Raw genomic sequence first — 20982 nt, 5'->3', positions numbered from 1 at the left:
GTGAACCCAGCCAGTCTGGCTCCAAGGGCGTCTCAAACCTCACGGGTTGGATGGAGCGCAGGCTCTTCAGGGGTCTCACGGGACAAACGGAGCACAGGCAGTGTGGAGGTGGACCAGAAAAACAGACCAGGACAGGCAGGCCCCGTGCCCAGGAAGCAGCGGGGCGTTCCTTGCTCTCCCTGTCAATGTGGGTGTCCAGCTGGGGCCCCATGACTCACCTCACCACGGGCTCTGGGATTGCCTCTGCGCCCGCAGGCACCTGTACACCTTTCTCCCACTCTTGTCGCCACGGGTCGGCAAGGATGTAGTAGTCATCCGGGCTGAGCTGGTACGAGTCTGGGATCTTCATGGCTGTGATCAAGTCTGTCCGGAACACCTGTCGGGAGGGAGAGCGACTTCAGACGGCAGCCGGCACGGTGCTCGGCAAACCCTCAACACTCAGCCCAACTGCCATCAGGTTGACGGCGATGTACAGCGACCCGGCTGGACAGGGTAGAACTGGCCCCTGCTGGCTTGCGAGGCTGTAACTGTTCCAGGAATGGAAGAACTGTCTTTCTCCTGTGGGGCAACTGGGGGTCTGGAACTGCTGACCCTGCGGGAGCAGCCCAGCAGTGCACTCTAACTTGTCGATGGACAACGTGTGATCAAGGGATAGGGGTGGTGGCACGGCGGGGGGTGGGTGGGGGGGGAGGGCAGGACAGCTGAGGAAGGAAAACGGAGGGAAATGGGATGGCCAGAGGCTTCTGCGAACGCAGGGCTACCACGGAGTGACGGCGAGGGGAATTTCCACTGAGGCTTCAACATTCGTTCGCGGTAGATGTGCATCCGCAGGCCCAGGCTGAGCAGCGGGTTGAGTGCCAGGAGCGTATGCAAAGTAGGCGAGGGCCAGGGCGGGGCTTGGAGCAGCCCAGAGCAGGGCTTCACAGGGACCCCAAGAGGGCAGGAATGCATGTCTCCTAACTCTCCAGTGACTTCCTCGGAATCCCCCCAGTGTCTGGGGGTGGGGGCTGTCTCCTGTTTGCACCAAACACATCCAAACCTCCAAAGCAGTCATGCGTGGCCACAGCGCAGAATGCTGCTTCAATCCCTTCACCTGCTCACTGGGGAGTCAACGGCTCTTTCCGACATTGGGACATTGGCTGCTTCCTGCTGTCCCACCCCCCTCCAATGCTGCCTGCCTGTTGGCTGATCTCACTGCGGCCCCTACAAAAGGGGGCTGTCGTGGGACTGGATGTCTTCCCTACACAGCATCTCCAACCACCTGCTCTGCGGTTAGCAATTCAACACTGGTCCACTGGGCCACCTGGGGAGGAGCAGGCTGCCGCCCATAAAGAGTCAGTCTCAGAAGCCCTGAGGAGCAGCTGTACTCTGTGCTCCAGGGTCGCTGTGGGTCGCAGTGGATGCGACAAGTGGGTGGGCTCCAGGCAGCATGAGACCAGAGCCTGACATTCCCAGGCAGCAAGACTTGAGAATCACACGTCAAAGAAGGATCTGCATCTTTGAGTCAAGAAACCACCGCAAGGAGAAGCACAGGGCCTCGGAGGTAACTAAGCCTCTCCGGTCCCGCTGCTCTGGGCCCGGGACCACGTCAGCTCGCTCAGGCATCCCGAAGCCCTGGCAGCGGTGCCCTCTGCTTGCTGGGGCCCAGCTGGCAGGCTGTGGGGGCCTCATTTGAATCGAGGACCATACCCACAAGGAGAAGACTGAAATGGGGGCACCAAGGGGGTTGGAAGCAGTCTCTTGCAGAAATCTAATTAACGTTTGCATGTAGCTGGAGAGGGCCCTGGCTTGAAAAAGGTCAAGTTTTTTGAAGACTCTATTTGCCAATATAATTTAATTGTTAAGACTAACACCCTAACATTTAATTAGGGTGCCAGTGTGAAAAAAAATTAAAACGAGATTACGATTAAATGCTAATTAAACAGAAGATGGAATGTGGCGAAGATTTCACAGCCCTGATAATTTGCATATCTTATTAGCAAGCAGTCAGACAGCTAATGTAGGAGTACGGACTCTGGCAGCCTTTTGGGTCCAGCAGCAGCCCCCCTTTTCTGGGGGGGGCTTGGGAGAGAATGCCACGGCTAAGATGCTCCCGAGCCGGGCTGCTGCTGCCCCTTGGCACAGGCCGAGGTGTCCTGGAGCCCAGGGGCTTCTTCTCCTCAGCTTCCATGTCACCTCCTTGGGATTCCTTCCCAATCGGCCAGCCAGACCCGAGTGTGTCACCGGTCCCTGACACAGATGCTGTCCTCACCAGATCCCTCTCCTTCACCTTCTTCCCAGAACTGATACTCCGGTCGACGGCCCGGCTCACGCCTGGGTGCTGTTGCCTGCTGCCTCCCCAGTCACCCAAGTCCCGTTGCCACGGCCTCCGTGCCTGGCTATGGACACACAGTAGGTGCTCAGTCAACAGCGGCCGAGTGAATGAAAGATCCTGCTCAGGAACTACCCACCCCCTTTCCACCCCTTAAGGACTGGCTGCAAGGAGCCCTGGTGGCGCCACACTGAAGTGCTCAGCCGGGAGCCCTATGTCTGGTGGCTTGAACGCACCCCGTGGCTTTGTGGAAGAAAAGACCAGGCAATCTATTTCCATCAAGATTAGACCCAGAAACCCCACAGCGCTGCTTCGTCTGTCCCATGGGGTTGCTGAGAGTTAGAAATCAGCTCTGTGCCTGTAGCAACAATGCTGACTGCCTAAGGCACCTCGGGGACACCCCCAGAGGCTCAAACACTCAACCGCATGACCCCAAGACTGCAGGTAAGGCAGGCCCAGGCCCAGACCCAGGGCCCTGATCAAGCCAGAGTGAGAGACCAGTAGCGGTGGCGGGTCGGGGGAGCTGACCTGGGCACACACACGCTTGGTACCAAGGACTCGGGGAAGAAAGGGCTCCTGGGCTCACCTTGAGACACCCCTTTGTGTTACAGTCGGGGAGCGTCTAGAGAGGGCTGAGAGGAGTCTGGCACTAACAATGTCCTAAGTTTTGTCCTGGGTCCCTCAAGGTCAGGAGCAAATGGCCATCACTGCTGACCCTGTCAGGCAGAGGCCTCGTGGAAGCCCTGGGAAGGCAGCAGATGGCGGCCACGGAGCAGTGGGTACCAACTACCAGCCTAAGGGCGGTGCTGCCACCACTGTCGGGAAGCTACGGACTGGAATTGGAATTGGGAATGAACGCCGGACCAACACAACTTGTGGGCCTCGCTGCCCCTCTGGGCACTCGCTGGCTCCACACCCTCGGAGTCCACTTGGGTCCAAATCAGTGGTTTCCCCCACTGGCTGGGACATGCAAATGTGACTGCAGCCAGCCTCCACTTCCCCGCAGCAGGGAGGACGGCGTGCTCCCGGAGCTGTCCTGCGCCCTGGGACCCCCCAGGCACTTTTTGCCCTTTGCACACAGGGTGCCTCCAGGCCTGGGACGCTCTTCTTTCCGTGCCAAATGGGCCGTCCCCCTGCACCTTTAGGGCTCTCACCGCAGGCCACAGCGGCTCTAGGAAGCCTCCTCCAATCCCAGGCCGGGTTCTGGGCACTGTCTGCTCCTGAATTAGAATCTCAAGGTTCAGTGAGGACTGGTGTGGTCTGGCTGGGCCTCAGGACTGGCAGCCAGTGGGTCTGCCAATGCTTTCTTTGGTGATGCTCAAGGCCGTGGTTGGTCACCTCTGGGCCCTCTAGACCCACCCAAGGAGCCTCTCTGCACAGGAATATAAACGCTGTCCACAGGAAGAGCATCCGAGTGGTCATCCAAATGCTTACTTGCCTTGGATTGCCAAGGTTAGGTTTGGGGAAAGGCTCAATCAGTCTCCTAAAATGTCTTTGTTTATGAAACAAAATAAGGAATAAAACAAACACTGGAAAGCTGAAGGCCTTGGCATCATAAGAAACCAAACAAACAACTTCAAACTCACTGCCATCAAGTCCATTCAACTCATTGAGACCGTCTAGGGCAGGGCAGAACTGCCCCGGGGGCTCTAAGACTTTTGCTCTTTTTGGGAGTAGAATGCTTCGACTCACCCACAGAGCAGCTGGTGGTTTCAAACTGCTGACTTTATGATTAGCAGCCCAAAGTGCAACTGTGACGCCACCAGGCTTTGTATGAAAGAAAACTGGGATTTTCTCAGAATGGGAATGTTTACTCTTGCAGCAGAAATGGACTGATCTGTCCCGAAGGGTCTGCTGCCAGGTGACCAAGTTCTACGGAACTGCTTTGGAGATGTTACCCACGGGTTCTTCCAACAGTCTGAAGCATGTTTAAAAGTCTCAAACATGAACTTCACAGTCAATCTGCCCTGGCTGCAGCTCTTGAGGGGCTGAACGCCCTGCTCTGCCCTGACGTGGGGTCAGGTCACTGCTCCTGAAAGACCGCACCTTGTGTGGCTCCTTCTCTCAGATCGAAGACCACAACACAAACCGACCTTTCTGCACCTGGGTTCGCAGAGGAATGAACACCAGGCTCTCCTGCAGGGTGGGATGACCCCAAGAGCAAAGGAAGAAAGTGACAGAGCTGACCCTGGGCCCGGAAGGCACGGTGTTTAGGGTTTTCAGGCATGCCTATATGATGCAGGCATGCCATCTCCGACTGGCACCCTTGGGACTTGGTTCCCTGCTTCCTTTTGTCAAGTGTGAACTATCCCATCGAAGAGCAGTCCAGACCAAGGTGCACCAAAAAGCAGCTCAATGACCTCAGCAAAGGGCCCAGCACTCAGCACAACCACAAACTACAATTATTTGTGGAATTATGTGTTTAATGCCTAATAGTTCTACTGTAAGAAGGCAGAAACTACATGTCCCCTGCTCATTGTGCCTGTTTGTGGCATTCAAACCTGCTTGTGGGGCTGAGAGGGCGAATGACTGACTGAGTGGACGCCAGGATCCCTCTGAACTATGATACAATTCGGAAGCCTCCTGTCCTGCCACCAAAACATGAGGGCAGGCAGGCTCAAGGGCTCTTCCAAGTGGTCACTGTCCCAAAGCCAAGGAAAACCAGCCGTGGCCAGAATGGTGTCCCTGTCCCCTGCCTACACCAGATGTCTCTCAACACAGAGCCAGGCATGACCTCCACCTCGCCCACCCCCTCCTATCAAGGAATGTTTGTTGACCCGCTGTAGGAGCGAATTGCTATCTGGTGGCATAGTGGTTACAAGTTAGGCTGAGATCCACAAGGTCTGCAGTTTGAAACCACCAGCTGCTCTTCGGGTGAAAGATGGGGCTTTCTACTCCGGCAATGGTTATAGTATCGGCAACTCACAGCGACCCTGTCCTATAGGGTCGCTGTGAGTCGGCATGGACTTGATGACAGGGTTGGTTGTTACTGCTGTCTGCTGTCATTGAGGTGGGTCCCGACTCACGGAGAACCATGCACAATGGAGCGGAACGTTGCCCAGTCCTGTGCCCATCCCATGACCAGCGGTGGGGTCAGGTTGATGGGATTCACAGGGTTTTCACTGGCTAATGTTCAGAAGTAGTTTGCCAGGCCTTTCTTCCTAGGCTCTCTTAGTCTGGAAGCTCCACTCAAGCGTGTTCAGCATCATAGTAACGGGCGGAGGCTGTGTCGGTGGTGTGTGCGCTAGTCAGAAATCGAACCTGTGTCTCCCTCGAGGAAGGTGAGAATGCTACCTCTGGACCACCTGGGCCGACACCCCAGTTTAACACAGCTAAATGGAGTCCCTTGAATCATTAGACATCATAGCCCAGAGTGAAAACAACTGCCTGGTCAGGGAAAACTAGGTACTTATTGTTCTACACCTTCTCACCAAACCCATTCACAAATGTGGAGCCTGAAGCTCAGAGAGCTGAAAACACTTGTAAGAGACCTTGGGGAAGGACCTGTTGTGTCAGTCCTTCAAGCACCGCTGTGCTGCCTCTATGCCAGCCGGCTAGTTCTTTAGCTTTAAATTGGATGTAGAATACACGAAAAGGGCACGAGGAACAGCTACACTGAACCCAGCTTCATTTCACACTGGCACTAGACTGAGATGGTCAGAGGCTTAAAAAAAAAACACACACACACAACAAACCCACTCAACCTCTCTTTCTCTCACAAGGATCACGGCCCTTCCGTTCTGAAAGAGAATTTATTACACATATATCTTTTGCCAGACAAGCCCCAAAGGCCAGGAGCCCTTTCCAGCTGGTGAGAGCAGCTATGCTTGCCGACCATCCTGGATATGGGCTCTGCCTCTGACCAGAGACAGGCAGTGTGGGCCTCTGGAAGCAGGCATCTAGACCAGTGGAAACACTCTCTCAGAGCCCCAAGCACCTCACAGGGTCCAAGTGGAACTGCTGGTGAGCTGGACAGCCGGCTCAGAATGACAGACAGACACAGGACCTGTGCTCGGATGTGATCGTGTCCTCTAACTCCAGCTTGCGGGCATTCTGCCTCTCACGCGACCACAGGCTACTGCTGTAACAGACAGCTGAAAACATCTGGGCCATCCTTTATTTATTCAGTGGTTCTGAGGGATGACGATACAGGGACTCCTGGAATCAAGCCAATGGGCTCTATCGTCACCTGCTGCCTTTTCCAAGGGAATGATGTCTACAACTGGGGCCTTGAATGGACACTGGGTCTCCAGGACAACCCCTTTCCGGTGGCAGAAGCTGTCTACAGAGAACACCTCTTTCCTCTAGGCCCTGTTCCCAGAGGGATGGGGCTCTTCCAAAGGCCCCTGTGGAAGCTGCCCTGCAGGTCAGCCCACACTGAGGCCTGTTTCTGCCCCCTGGGGAATACTAACACGGCACTGGCTAGGGAATGCAAGGAGCCAACAGTTGGATCCCAGCTCCCACCCATCCTGTTCTGGGACCTGTCCAGGGTTCCAGCCCTCAGAGGTCAGCTTCACCTGACCCCTCCCTCCTCTGGGCCCTGGTCCCCTGTATAAGAAACAGTACACAGGCATGGCAGGAGCAGGATTTCACAGATGAGGACCCCAAGGTTCAGAGAGGGGCAGTCACTTGACCAAAGTCAAAGAGCACGTGAGCAGCAAAGGCAAAGGCCACCCTGGGGGCACTTCCCAGAGGCACCTTTTCCTACGAGGCACCTGTGTACTGTGGACACTCCACTCCGTGGACGAGCCCCCGGGGGCAGGGCCTGCTCCTTCTGTCCCCCTAGTGCTTGGACTCTGCCAACTAAGTGCTCGCAAGTGCTGACGGAACTGTGTCAGTCTAAGAGGGTCCTGGGTGGCAAGGCCAATGTCTCAGTCTGCTGGCTGACTGCTGGGGACTCTCACTTCCTGAAAACACAGTTTTATACTTCAAGACAGACTGCCCAGGGGAAACCCCATGCCTGTCTCTCTGCCCCAGGCCTGAGGATGACACGGCCTCTCACAGCAACCTCTGAACCACAGGGCTGGCCTCTGGGTCTCTTCCCAGCTGCCCTCAAGGCCCACTCTAGGCCGAGGGCTTCACAGAAACTAGTCAGTTCCCTTGCCTGTGTGGCGTGGGGCAGAACAGGGACTGCCCCCACCTACATCCCCTGCCTTTGCTTAGGTCATTGACTCCAGCAGAAACGCTTCTCACCCCCCTTCCGCCTAGACTCAGCTTCCATCCACTGAGAAGCTTCCAAGAGCAACCTAGACAGGGGATCCTTGGCTTAAGCAAACTGCACATTGAAGTTGATGGCTCCCAGCAGAAGGGATTTAACAAAAAAACACACCGAAAAAGGGTACAGGTACCCAACAACTCCATGTATCAAAGGAGAACTGTGTCCCCTGGGATTCTCAATGGCCAACTGGAAATGGATCAGCAGGTCCCGCTGGGCTACCAGCTGCGCTCTGTTAACCATTTGCACACATGGGACTTGTGGGTCAGGAGCCTCCTTGGCAACTCTCTATTTATTTATGATTCCCTTTTGCTTTACAGGCACCCAGTCCTGCACCTCCTAACTCAGTCTCGGGAGCGAGGGGAGCAGGGAGGTTGCTGCTGGCGTTAGTATCGAAAGATTCTCTGTGGCTTCCGGCAGATTCTCAGAGCTCCATGTCCCACAAAGGATTAAGTGCCAACAACAGCTATGCCATTTGGCGAACCAGGACAGAAATATGAGGCCTCCCTCAACATTGTTTACACAATAGTATCACTGTCTTGAACACGCTGATCAATCCCTTCCCCTTCCTTCTGGGCTCCACGGGACAGACCTCAACTTGGATGGGACCCACCAGGTCTGAAGAAGGCAGGAGTCGGAGTCCTGGGGGTCAACCCCGTCTTTCCCCCCCCCCCCACTGGCTGGGGGAGTAGGGGTGTATGAAGCGTGGAATCCTGAGCTGACCACATTTTATGCACTTCCACTAAAAATACTAACCCAACCTCCTAGAAGACTTACAAGTTGGGCCTTCTATTCTCAGTACTGAGGTCTGTCCCCTGCCCCATTCTATTGGCTGAAGAAGGGCTTACCCACCAGGTAAAAGGCCAGATGGGAAGCTGGCCCTCAGGGTCTCAGCTCTGTCCAGGGTCCTGACTCCTGCTCTGAGAACCCTCTTCCTCCCCAGGCACCTGAGGGAGCAAACCTTGGGCAGTACCCAAGCCCAAACCCTGCCTGCCCCATAGCCATTGGCTTGACTATGGGCCCAGGACAGGTACCCTGCCAAGCAACGCTGCGCTCACATCCTAGCTCCTGGTTCCACCAGGCAGGGGTTTCCTGACCCCCACACATCACTTTGCAACAACTTCTGTGCAGGACACTGCCAGGTTGGGCTCTGAATGGGTGGCTAGCCTTGTCGACCACCCCGCCCACTGGGGACTTACTCAAGGGGTATACGAAGAGCCTCGACCCCCTTCCTGCAGGGTGCCTGAAGACCCTGCCCCCCAGCAGATTATAAAACCCTTCTCCCGCCCTTCTCCCGGAACCCTGGTGGAGCACTGGTTACTTGTTTGGCTGTGAACCGCAGTTCGAAGTCACCAGTCACTCTGAGGGAGAAAGATGAGGCTTTCTATTTCCTGTGTCACAGTCCTGGAAACCCACAGGGGGCAGTTCTAATGTCATGTAAGTCATGGAGTTGTAACTCCAGGCGTAGTCTCTGAGTCCCGCCCCTCTTTCCATTCAGGGCGACAAGGGTGCAGCCCAGCTAGGAGATGCAGTGCCAACGTATCTGCGGCCAAACCCTCGTTTACATCTCCTCCCTCTTGTGAGCCAAATAATTTGGAAGCTTTCATTGATGGTTTCCTCTCCGCCACACGGTAACTCGGAATTTATGCCGGCCTCGGCTCGGCCTCCCCCACCCTTGGAGGAAGAGGCTGCCCTTCTGGGGGTGGGGTGGGGGGGGCGGGAGCTTGCGCTGGCAAAGGTTCAAGGTGGGGACAACTTCCTCACCCTCAAAGCCACCTGCAGAAGCTCCTGGGCGGGCACTGGATGGGGGTGGGGGTGGGGGTAGGGCTGCGCCGGCGGGACCAGGCGTTGCCACCCTTTACAGAGGATGGGCTAATTTGGGTGAGGAAAGGTACAAAGGCTCTGGGCTGGAAAACCCGAGGCCGGGGAATTTTCGGCCCCATGCAAATCGCTCTTTCCCCAGGCCTCCGCAGACACCTGTTTCCTCCCGCCCCGGCCGGGGTGTGGAGGCAGCCCAGCCCCTGGGATCTTCCAGCCCCCCGCCCCCCAGGTGGCCCCGCCCCCGGGGGAGGGGGGACTCGGAGGGAGCTGAGCAGGGGGAGGGGCTGGCTGAGCACGCTCGGAAATCAAGGGTAGGAGTCAAGCTTACCCGCCCCTTCCCTCCCCACGGAGAGCGAGAGCGGCAGGGCCCCCGTCTTCAAAATGGGCACAGAAAGGTGACCATTACTCACTGCAACAAGTGAAGAGCCACAGGGGTCTCCAAAAGCGGACCAAACACACTCAAGGAGGCAGGCCCAGCACCCCCAGCCTCCAGCTTAGGGACCCCTCCCCCTCTCCCAGCAGGTCTGGAGCGCGTCCTCCCATCCCCCAGCCCAGCATTCCTGCCCGGACGACATTCCTGGAGATGGCTCCATCCTTCTCCACCCACCACTCCCAAGGACCCCTGGGAAGGCACCACGTTGGGATCCCAAGACCCAGGGTAATTAAGCTGGGGATGGGGTGGGGGCAGGGGAAAGACGGAGAGAATGGTAGGGAGGGGGGCGGGAGCAGCAGCAGATCACAAAGTTGCTGCCCCCACCGGCGGGGGCAGCTTCCGGAGGTGGACCCCTTTTTCAGATGCTAGTCTGGAAGGAAGACCCTCCCCGGGCCGGCCGAGAGAGGTGTCACCAGGATTGCCCCGTGGTGAGGGCTTGTTGGGCAGTGGAGGAGCCTGGCTTGGAACAAGGGCCTGCCACCTCAAGGGACTTTGTCCCTGGAACGCTGGTCTCCCAGTCCCCGGGCCGGCCGACCTCGAGCACTTCAAACGCGAGCTAGCTCTGTGCCCTTGGGCAACCTTCGTCCACAGGTGGACTGAGAACCGGGGTTCGTTTTAAACATTAACGAGGGGGCAGTCTGTGAGAGTGTTCGACCCACTGGCTAGCTGCCCTGCAGGTTACCAAACAATGGCCGGGTTACGAACCAGGTTCAGGTTCAGAGCCTGGCACATGTCAGCCCCATCCACTCTGGCGGAGAACCTCTTTCCCGCCTCAGGTAGTTGACAAGCATTGAGGACTGTGACCCTGGGCCCGGAGCTGAGCAGCACCGATCCTTCTCATTGTCGTGGGGGAAGGGGCGGGGGTGGGGTGGAGAGGCCTGAGCAGCATTAGGGAGTAGAGTCCTAGCAGGTTTGGAGTTTTGCAAAATAGGCAGTTGCAAACCATCAGCCCCTCTGGGGAGAAAGCCTAGGCTAAAGGGTAGGTAGCTATGAGTCTCGGTGGTGCAATTGGCTGTTTGAGTTTTATTGGGGGCTATGGGGTGTCCTCATGTCCATCCCTCTCTCCCCAGCACTCTGCGTCCGGATCAGATCAAAGTAAGGAAGGCTTCCAGTGCAGATGTGTGTGAAGTAAGCAGAAGGGGGTGACTTTAAAAAATAGGGCACTCCCTTCATCCCCATATCAGCAAACCATGTCACCCGTGGCTCAGCCTCCAAACGTACAGCAAGCTCCAGCTTCTGACTCCACCACCAGCCCTCAGTCGGCTCAGCTGGAAGGACGGCAGCTTCTCTGGTGGCCCTCCTGATGCCTTCTGCCCACCCTGCTACAATCTCCCCTCTTCCTCACAGGGGCCACGGGGCCTTGTATTAAATACCAAACGGTCCAGCTACCCTGCTCACGGTCCTTCAGTAGCTGCCCCTCCTGCTCAGACCAGTAGGACCATTGTAGCTATGACTTCTAAGGCGTACATGCAAGGGCACCTGCGTTGTCACCCTTCTCCCATTCACGCCACACTGACTGTATGCCCTGCCAGGAATCCCCTTCCTCCACCTCCTGTCCTTTCTGATACTGGTCACTCTACCCACCTCTGAGGGCTTCTTTTCGTTCTGCCGGGGCCAGCCCGACTTGGTGCTGCTGGGCAGTTTGGAGCATCTTGAAGCAGAAGTAGTGTGGCCTGCAGAGAGAACACAGCCTGTTAGGAGTGCCTGAGGGCTACCCCTCCCACCCCTGGCCAAGGAGAGGAAGCCTCAAAGGAAACCGTGGCCACTTACTGGCTGTGTCACCCTGGGCAAATGACTCAATCTGTCTGAGCTTATTTCCTCGTTTATAAAAGGGGGCAGGAGAATAGCTACCTTCAAAGGAGGTTGAAAGGGTGCCGTGATACCGCATTTAACACAAGCCCCGACACACAGCGATTCCTCAATAAACCCAGTGGTGTTGTCAGGTGCCGTTGAGTCTCTTCCGACTCTTACTGACCCTCTGTACCACAGTGCCCGTTAGTGGCCATTATTAGGGTCTAAGGTCCTTGCTGGACTACAAGTCTGTGACTTCGGGTCCTTTGGAGTGAATGGAGCAGCAGCAGGTAGCAAGCATGGTGGTGGGGGTGAGTGCTCCCTAGCCTGGCCCAACCTTAATGAAGCTACGGGGTTCACAGCCCTGACATGCCCCCTTGAGCGGTATCTGGCCCTCACTGGGTTCCCTTGCCTGACATAAAGTTAGAAACGGAGGATGCAGTTCTTGCTAGCTCTCCCGAGCCAGGCCACACGCAGTGTGCTGTGGCCACAGAGAGGAAGGGCTAGCCGGCTCGGACATGGGAGCCACGCTGAACAAACAGACCTCAGAGGACAGAGAGACTGAGAGCGAAGGGGACGGGACCTGACCCACCATCCCGGTCATCTGATCTCAGGCTCCCAGGAAGCTGCAGGGCATGAGATGCTAGTAAGGGGCCTGAGACATCTTTCTAATTCCACCTGCAGACAGACTATGACCAAACAGAAGCCAAGCCAGGTCTCTGGTACTGCAGCCCACGCTCTGAGGGCCAGCACGGCTGGCTGGGATGTTCCCTGAAGGGTGGTGCTTCTCCCCAGGCACGCCTGGCGCCCTGGGCCACCTAAGGAGCTGCCTTGTGACCTTACTCGGTAAGAGCTCTCACCACGGGCAGACAGGCTTCCTTCTGTCGCAGATTCCAGTAGATGTTTGTCCCCCAAGCCCCATTCTCTCCTTGATAGCCTCCTTCACCAGATGTCCAACTGCACGCCACGCCCGCCCACCCACAAGTCTACCTCTGAGATTCTACCCCGAGCTGCCAAACTGGCCACATTTCTCCATGCAGAGCTCAGCAAACACCGACGAAACACCGACGGTGCGTCAGACCTTAGCTGAGAGCTGAAAAAGCACCAGGCAGACATGACCGCTCAAATCAGTGAGGTTAGGAGGTGACACCTATCAGGGCGTTAGAACCGAGGAGGACAGGCCTGTGTCTGATGTGTTGGGATATTCTAACTGGGCCAGAGGGGACAGGGAAGGAGTGCAGAGAGGCCACGATGAAGGGGTAAAGGGCAGGGCTTCCTCAGGAGCAGAGCGACATGACCACACTTCTGTGACCAGCCTGCTCCTGATCAGGGCAGCCTGCCCCCACCTGGGCCTGCGAAGGACTCTAATGCTTTCCCGGCAGGAACCCCAAGCCCAAGGCCTTACTGTCAGTGGTGTCAGAGTTGTCGCTGCTGATGGAGTATTTTCGCCTCTTCTCTTCCATCTGCAACAAAAGACAGGCCAGTGACGTTCACAGAGGCTTAGGAAATCCTCACGCTCACAAAGTCCTCCCCACACTCGCTAGACTGCAGCGGCAGCAGCCCTGCTCCTGGTCTCCGTGAGTCTCATTCCACCCCAGGGGGTCCTGGGGTTGGGAGAGGGGCCTGCACCTCCCATCTCCTGAGCCCATAGCCCTTGCGTCTGGTCAGAGATGACCGAGGAGGAGGACAAGAAGGCCAGCAGCCCCAAACCGAACAGTGCTGATAGCTGTTGGGCCTCGGCTTCCCCTCCAGAGTCCCCCCTTCCACAGTAGTGCCCTGACGGATGCCAAGGAGAGAAGAGGAGCCGGGGGGGGGTGGGTGGGGTGGGGGGGAGGGAGGGGCGGGGGGAAGTCTTTGGGCTGAGAGCATGGGACACAGGCTTCTCCAGTGAATACATTCTTAGGCTCTCCCGGACCCCTGTCCCAGTCATACCCCTTTCTCAGAGCAAAACATAAACCATCTTTTGCTCAACATCAGTCCGTAGCTTCAAGTTCAGTAATAAGCCACTCGCAATTCTTGTTCCCAGTGGCCCTGTGAGATGTGGGCTGCAGGCTCCATTGACCCGTGAGACTCAGGGCCTAGCTGCTAGTCACTGGCTGGACAGGGGTTTGAATCCTCCGCTGGTCTGATCGCCTTGCCCACGCAGAGCGGCCTTGGAGACCTCAGTCAGCTCAGTCCCCCCTCCCTCCGCCCCCCCCTAATCCTGTAGTCCCAGGCAGCCAGTTTCCTTGACCAGAGCTCACCAAGGGGGTGGGGTGCTGGTTAAACACCACCCCCCTACCCCCCACCCCCATGACTGAGTCCTTCAGTGAGAACAGATCTGGGGGCTCAGGGGGTGGAGAGTGCTCTCCGCCCAGTCCCAGCTGGTCACGGGCTCCAGGGTGCCTCACTAGCGGTGCGAATCAGCGTGGAGAAAGCCGGAGCCCGGATCCACCTGCTGGCCACTCCTCGTCTGGTCTCTTCTTGCTGAACCCCGCGCTGCCCCTTATCTGACCGCAGCCTTGCAGAGACCAGGAGCACTCATTCCCCTCAGGTGGGGCATGATCGTGATCACCCAGATCTAGGTGAGCAGGGAGGCGCTCCCTCCAACCTCCCTAGGATTTTCCAACCAGTGGCCTACAAGGGCAGGATCGGGCAGGATCAGAATGACAGCTAGGCTCGTGGGGCACAGGGAGTTGACCAGGTCTTCAGAAACGCCTGTGGGTTGGTAGACTAGTTGCATCCTCATTTTAGAGGAAGCAAGTGGCATTCAGAGGAGCAGGGGTCATAGAAACAGTCAGTGTCACTGGGCCCATTCTGAAGCATAGAGACCCTAGAGGGGAGGGTAGAACTACTGGAACTCTTTACAAGACTAGAAAGCCTCGTCTCTCTCCGGCTGGTGATTGCAAACCGCTGGCCACGAGGTTAGCAGCCCGCTGTGTAATCCACTATGACACCAGCATGCCTCCTCAGTGGCCATGATGCTTGTACCGGGTCTGACTAAGGAGACAATGCCCTTGGCCTTCAGACACCCCTGCCTCTGAGCAGTGCAGGGCAGGCGGTCCAGGTCATGGACTGAGCGAGGTTATGTACCGCCGCCCACACTGTGCTCAGCTGCTTCTCTTGCTGTCCTCCAGGAAAGTTTCTGACAGTCTGGGTTCTATCCCACATCTCTCCCAGCTCTGCCGCCGACCAGGCGAGAGCAGGGAAGAAAAATAAAAGGTAAAAAAATAATCTTCACTGCTGACTCCCAGCAACCCTATAGGACAGGGTAGAACTGCCCCTGTGGGTCTCCAAGACTGGAACTCTTTACTGCAGTAAAAAGCCTTGTCTTTCTCTGGAGGAGTAGCTGGTGGTTTCAAACTGCTGACCTTGTAATTAGCAGTTCAACAGGTAACCACCAGAGCTCCCATGTAAGAAAGCAGGGAGAGGGGTCTCCCTGCAGCCAGACACGTTCTCCTGCAAACAGTCCATGATTTCCAAGTCCCCCGGGGTTCTGGCTTCCAGGCCAGGGTCTTTCAGAGCAAACTTTCAAGGCAGGAGATCTGGATGCAAGGGTGCTCTGTTCAAATCCTCACTGGACCCCTCACTAGTCCAGGCACCTTGGGAGACCTAGAACTCCCCGGGGATACACACACAGGACCTGGAGTTTGGGGTGAAATCTCCTGCATTTAAAATATTGGCAACTGCTTTGGGATTTTTTAATTGTTTTATTAGGAGCTCATACAACTCTTATCACAATCCATACATACATCCATTGTGTCAAGCACATTTGTACACTCATTGCCCTCATCATTCTCAAAACATTTGCTCTTTAACCAAGCCCCTGGCATCAGCTCATTTTTCTCCTCCCTCCCCGCTCCTTCCTCCCTCATGAGCCCTTGATAATTTATAAATTATTATTTTGTCATATCTTTCCCTGTCCGACGTCTCCCTTCACCCACTTTTCTGCTGTCTGTCCCCCAGAGAGGAGATTATATGTAGCTTTGGGATTTTAAAAACACGTTAAGAGGGCCAAAATAAACACATCTGTGGGCCAGAGTCATCTGGTGAGGCTAAAGGAGCACAGGGCACAGCCTTTACCACCGGGGCAGAAGCACCACAGAGCTGGTGCTCGTTAGCAATCCCACGGCAGCTTCTGGTCAGGCGCAGAGGGCTCTGGCCAGTGCCTACCCAGGCAGCTCAATGCCCCAGACGGAGAGGGAGGCCAGTCCTCCTCTGCTGTCAGGAATGTTCTCTGGAACCGGCATGCCTCGCGGCCCATGCTCCTCTCTCCCCAAAGTGATGTCTCCTGCTGCCCAGGGACCAGGTAGTGACTGGTCAGCAGGTGGCCCGTCAGCATGCAGCCCTGCCCCCTCCCTCAGCCCGCTCCCCTCCAACCTGCCTTTCATGAGACACTCTGGGTGCCACTCCCAGATCACACTCCTGGGCCAGGGCCCCCCACCCCCACCCCACTGGAGGCTGTTATTAAGGAAAAGATTTTGTGGTGATTTAATTAAAATAATCACTAGGCTTCGCAGGGATTTTGTGAGGGAAGCTTCTTCCTTTGAACTGAGTCTGTTCCAAAGGCCTCCCTGTCTCAGGTAAGCCGTCCCCCACCCCAACAGTCACAGTCATAAATGAAGGCCTGAATGAGGCTTGGGTTGCCCCCTCCCCAAAACGTGGGCTAATTCTTTGCCCCACCCAAAGGCCCAGGTGAGGGTTAGGATTTGATCCTGGACTTTGGTTTTCTGTCCTCCCTGGCCCAGTTAGCTCAGGCCCCTCTGAGAACAAGGTTTTGCTTTGAGGAGACAGAAAGCAAACCCAAACCCAAACCTACAGCCATCGAGTCAATTCTGATTCACAGGCACTGGATTAGAGGGTTTCGGAGGCTGTATGTACTTCTGGAAGCAGACAGCTGTGTCTTCCTCTCAAGAAGGGGCCGGTGGGTTTGAACTGCTGGTCTTGTGGTTAGCAGTCCAATGGTTACCTGACCGTGCCACCTGTCTCCATTTGGGAGACGGAAAGTGCACCCTAGATTGTATTTACAAAGGAGACCTTGGGAAAGAAATGGTCTCCGATTCCAGTCATTCAGACCAGCCCCAGCCTTGCACACGGCACCAGGATGCAGGGTGCGTGTGCCAGAGTCCCTGTGATGGAGTGGCAGCCACAGCCTGCCAAAGCTAGCCCCCCCACCCCCCAGGTGGGAAGCCTACTACTAAAGTTGTGCTACTCTCTTCCCTTGCCTGGATCCCTCTGTTTATCCTCAGCTTCCACCTCTGCTCCCCTATAACCCAGGCTCTACACAGCAGCCAGAGTGTTATGTCCCCCCAGAAGATGTGTTGTAAATCCTAATCTCTCTGCCTGTGATTATAATGAGCCATGTTTGGTAGATTACTGAAGCAGGATGTGTGGAGGGTGTAACGGGAGCCAGCTTTTTGAGATATAAAATAGGCCAAACCCAAGCAAGCGGGGATGGCTGGCACCCTGAATTCGGGCTTCTAGCCTCCAAAACTGTGTGAAAGTAAATATGTTTGATGGAGCCCCCAGCTCATGGTATTTGTTATAGTTCTTAGTGGTAGGGGCCGTCGAATTGGTTCTGACTCGGAGAGACCCTGTAGACAACAGAATGAAACGCTGCCCGGCCCTGGGCCACCCGCACAATTGTGCCCATGTCTGAGCCCATGCAGCCACTGCGTCAGTCGACCTTGTTGAAGGCTTGCCTTTTTCCTCCGCCCTTCTCGTGCACCAAACGTGATGGGCCCTCCCGATGTCTGTTCTCTCCAGCCTCACTTCTAAGGAGCATTCTGGCTGTACTTCTTCAACACATTGGTTTGTCCCACGGTATTTTTAATATTCTTCGCCAACACTGAACTTTGGAGAGGCACGGATGCTTGGTCTGTTCTGGTAGCTAGCACTGGATAACTAAGTCATCGAATGCTCTTCAAGGAAGCAGGAATCAGATCACACCATGCCCCGACTTAAAGTCCTTCAAAGGCTTCCCTTTGCTCAAAAGACCAAACACAAGCTCTGGACCACAAGGTTGTGTTCATCTGCTGCCTGGACACATTCTTATCAACCACTGTCCCAACATTCCCTGATCCAAGACTGGACTCAGGCTGGTCCCTCTGTCTGCAGAGTTTCTCCGGTGGCTGAAGCATGACTTTTCCTCTTAGGTTTAGGCTCCAGTGTCACTAGAAGTCTCTCTGCCTGTCACTCTAGCTAAAGAAAGTCCTCCAATCTGCCATTCAATTTCTTCAGAGCCCCGGTCACACTGTCAGGTAGCTGCTGCTGTCCCATCCTCCTCCTTGGGAAGGTGCGCTCCAGGAGAGTCAGAAGATGGAGCCCAGAGCCTCGGACCCTGCACACACAAGGGGCTCAACGCCAGCCGGCTGCACAGTGCGCTCTGTTCTCAGGCCCTCTGTCCAGATGCATGGGGACCACAACAGCCCAGCTGGCCCACCAGCAGCTTGCAAGAACAAACACCCCAGCCCAGGATTTTGTCCTGTTTCCCCAGCCCACCCTCCCCGCCTTAGGCTCACATTTTCCAGGAGGCTTACTTGGTTGGACCTGGGCTAATGATCAATGTCAACTCCGGAACAGGGCAGCAATTTGGTGGCAGATGTTTTCTTGGCTGCACTAACCATTGGTCTTTAGTGGGGGCCCTGGGCCTGCACTTGAAACACCCATGCCCATTGCCAGCCCCCTTAAAGACCTCTCCTGCAAATAAACTCAAATAAACACTCTGGGCCTCCATTAACGCCCTTCGAGGCGACCCTAGGAACAGTGGGCCTTTCAGGCGCGCTGCAGCAGCAGCTCCCTGGGCAGTTAAAACACCCCAACCTGGCCTCCATCTCACTCTCCAGGGGCCACCAGGCCTGCCTCCCTGCCACCACACACAGCAGGATTCCGTCCTCCTCCTTAAAAAAAAGCAGCTTTCAAACAGGCAATTTACCATTCCAGACACAATCTTTCAAAGAGAAACAAAAACTCTCCCTGTCTGAGGCAGACCGCTAAGGCATGTGTGTAATAAGATGCTAATACAATTTAATGATATTTCGGCTGGAAAACCTGTCCTCAGAGCCTCCTTGTGTCGGGAAGGCCAGACTTTCAGAAAACAAGAGCTGCACACTCTTAAAATCGCTTTAAACGAGGGTCAGAGCCCCATTCTTTCCCATCTTTCATTAACTTTAATGCCTTCTCGGGGACAGTAATTGCAGTCACAAGAACAGAGAGGCTGCAGCCTTGGTTCCTCAAACCTGTTTCTCCAGCCAGCTTCTTTAAGCCTAGGGGAGCCTGAAACGTCCTCCAGCACCCATCACCGCCCACCTGCCACTCCAAGTGGCCCAGATGGCACTGGATTCACACAGCATGCTGCTGACTTCTACCCCTGACTCAGTTCTTGGCGCATAAGCCGGGACCTTGAGAGAGTAAAAGGACTGATGCCTAATGTCCTCCAGCCCTCCAGCCCCTTCTCACTCTCCTCTCTTCCTCGGGGAAGGTACCGCTTAGTCTGCTCACTCCCAGAGCTGGCTGCCCATTGGGTCTTCAGAAAAGAAAGTTGGCTCCCTGGCCTAGGCTAAAGGTGAGAGATCAAAGGTCAGAGCTGCATTGGACCCCTCCCTAGGACGTGAATAAGACCAGCTCACACTAACCAAGCGTGCCTGGCATGAGTCCTCAGTCCAGACCAGGCGGTAGGTACTGTAATGAATCCCATTTTTACAGATGTAGGGATGGGGGCACATGATTCCAACTTCCCAAATCTGACTCCAGTCGGTATATCCTGATCCCCCCTAAGCTTAAGTACAGAGAGGCGGTCTACGGCTCCAGGGTAGGAGTTAGGCAGTCCAGAGACCTGTGGGATGTCTGAAGAGGAGGCTAAGTGGATTCCCTCAGGACTAAAATTTCTGCGCTTCCAAGTTTTGAGCTGGAACCTGGGATTCTAAGCTTTGAGCCACATGGTTAAGCTCTTGTCCAGCATCGAGCACAAGGCAAGCCATGGGTCTTCCCCTCCCCAGTAGTACCTGGCCTCTCTGCAGAGGACAACCTCAAGGGAAAATTGTGAGGCCCTCAAAGAACCTGCTGGAATTTGGACAGGAGACCTCTGACCCGGGTCAATGTTTCCATTCACGAGGACCCCAGTTAACCAAAACATCACCCAGATTCGCACCCCAGGATGGGGGGAATCCCTAAGATCCTGAGGTGCACCTGGGGGCTGGGAACCAGCTGACCCCCACCTCACCTGCCAATGAAAGGTAGTCAGCAATTTGTGACAGCCTCTTGGCTCCGTGTTACTGTTTGGCCAGGCAATTGAGCGAGAGGCAAAAGCACATTGGATGGGAAACATTCTGGAAACATTTGCTGCAGCATCGCAAACCCAAACACTCATGTCTTTAAACACTTCATCTCCCAAAGTGCTGCGAAGACCCTTGGCTAAACAGTTTCTAAACCAATATTCACTTGTGAGTCCTGCTGCCCGCCGGGGCAAGGATTCCCTCTGGGAGGCATTTGCTGTGGAACCAAATGCTTCCCCTCTCCAAACAACAGCCCGAAGCACTCGGGACAACTGAGAGGGCTCCAGATCAAACAAACGGCCTTTTTCCCCTACCATGCAAACTTTCTCAATAAATTCTTTGCCCACTTCGGATCAAAGCCTGTTTTTGCAGCCTGTGACCCAAAAAGCAAACAGCATCTCTTAAAACATGAGCGCCCTCCTCCCTGCCTGGGTCCGCTTTATTACTCATCCCTTCCCCTTACAGTTACTGTTATTTTCCTCCTCTGCTGCTTGGAGGTAGCAAGTCCCAGCCCGCCTGAGGAAGACGGGACAGGGGGGCTGTTGTGTTCCCTTGGGGATTTAAGGTGCGAGGGGAAGTCTGGGTAGGGAAGAAGCCAAGTACCCCGGGAACCCAGAACACAGGGCCAGGCCTGGTTGGCAGCCCCTTGCCACACTCTTTTGCCAAATGTCCTACTGGGAACTTTACCAGTGCAGTGAGGGAATAAATTAATGCCACCCTGGGAAAGGACGGACTGGCTACCACCTACTATTAAAGTTAAGGGGGTGTCTGGAGAGCTTGCCTCAACTCAAACAGGTCTCCTCACCAGTCCTACAAAGGGGGCCAGAAGGCTGGAAAGCCCACAGTGACTCTCTCAGCTTCTCCGATCCCTTTTGGCGCAGTAGTGGAAATAAACTTGGGGTTTCGCGGTGACCCCTGAAAATTCTGCCCCTGGATACAACTTTTGAGTGTCGGAATCCTGGACGAAGATGAACCAGTAATGCCAGCCGAGGGAGGAGGTTTGGAACTCTGCAGGGACCCGCTGCAGCGAGCAGTCATCATGGACCAAGGGGTGACTAGGCACCCCTCACCTCTCCCTTCCCCTGTCCCCAGCCACCCCAGTGCCGCCAGAGGCCTGTCGCCAAGCTGGGGGGTGCTTGGCGCGGCGGGCTGCCGGGCT

At 55.6% G+C, this 20982-nt stretch overlaps 1 protein-coding gene across 3 annotated transcripts in view; it reads right to left on the bottom strand.

Annotated features, from left to right (window-relative positions):
• JADE2 (jade family PHD finger 2) overlaps nucleotides 1-20982 on the bottom strand; it is a 47245-nt gene that overhangs the window by 22806 nt on the left and 3457 nt on the right. For all 3 annotated transcript variants that reach the window (XM_075541563.1, XM_075541562.1, XM_075541564.1), the window contains exons 2-4: nucleotides 12977-13034; nucleotides 11365-11453; nucleotides 219-376 (exon numbers count right to left, since the gene is read on the bottom strand). In XM_075541563.1, the coding sequence (XP_075397678.1) occupies nucleotides 219-376; nucleotides 11365-11453; nucleotides 12977-13034 (305 nt within the window). The remainder of the gene's footprint in view (nucleotides 1-218; nucleotides 377-11364; nucleotides 11454-12976; nucleotides 13035-20982) is intronic.

The sequence above is a fragment of the Tenrec ecaudatus genome, chromosome 2 (genome assembly GCF_050624435.1).
Source record: "Tenrec ecaudatus isolate mTenEca1 chromosome 2, mTenEca1.hap1, whole genome shotgun sequence".
NCBI lineage: Eukaryota > Metazoa > Chordata > Mammalia > Afrosoricida > Tenrecidae > Tenrec > Tenrec ecaudatus.
The sequence above is the reverse complement of the archived record's forward strand: the minus strand, read 5'-3'. Positions and strand labels throughout refer to the sequence as shown.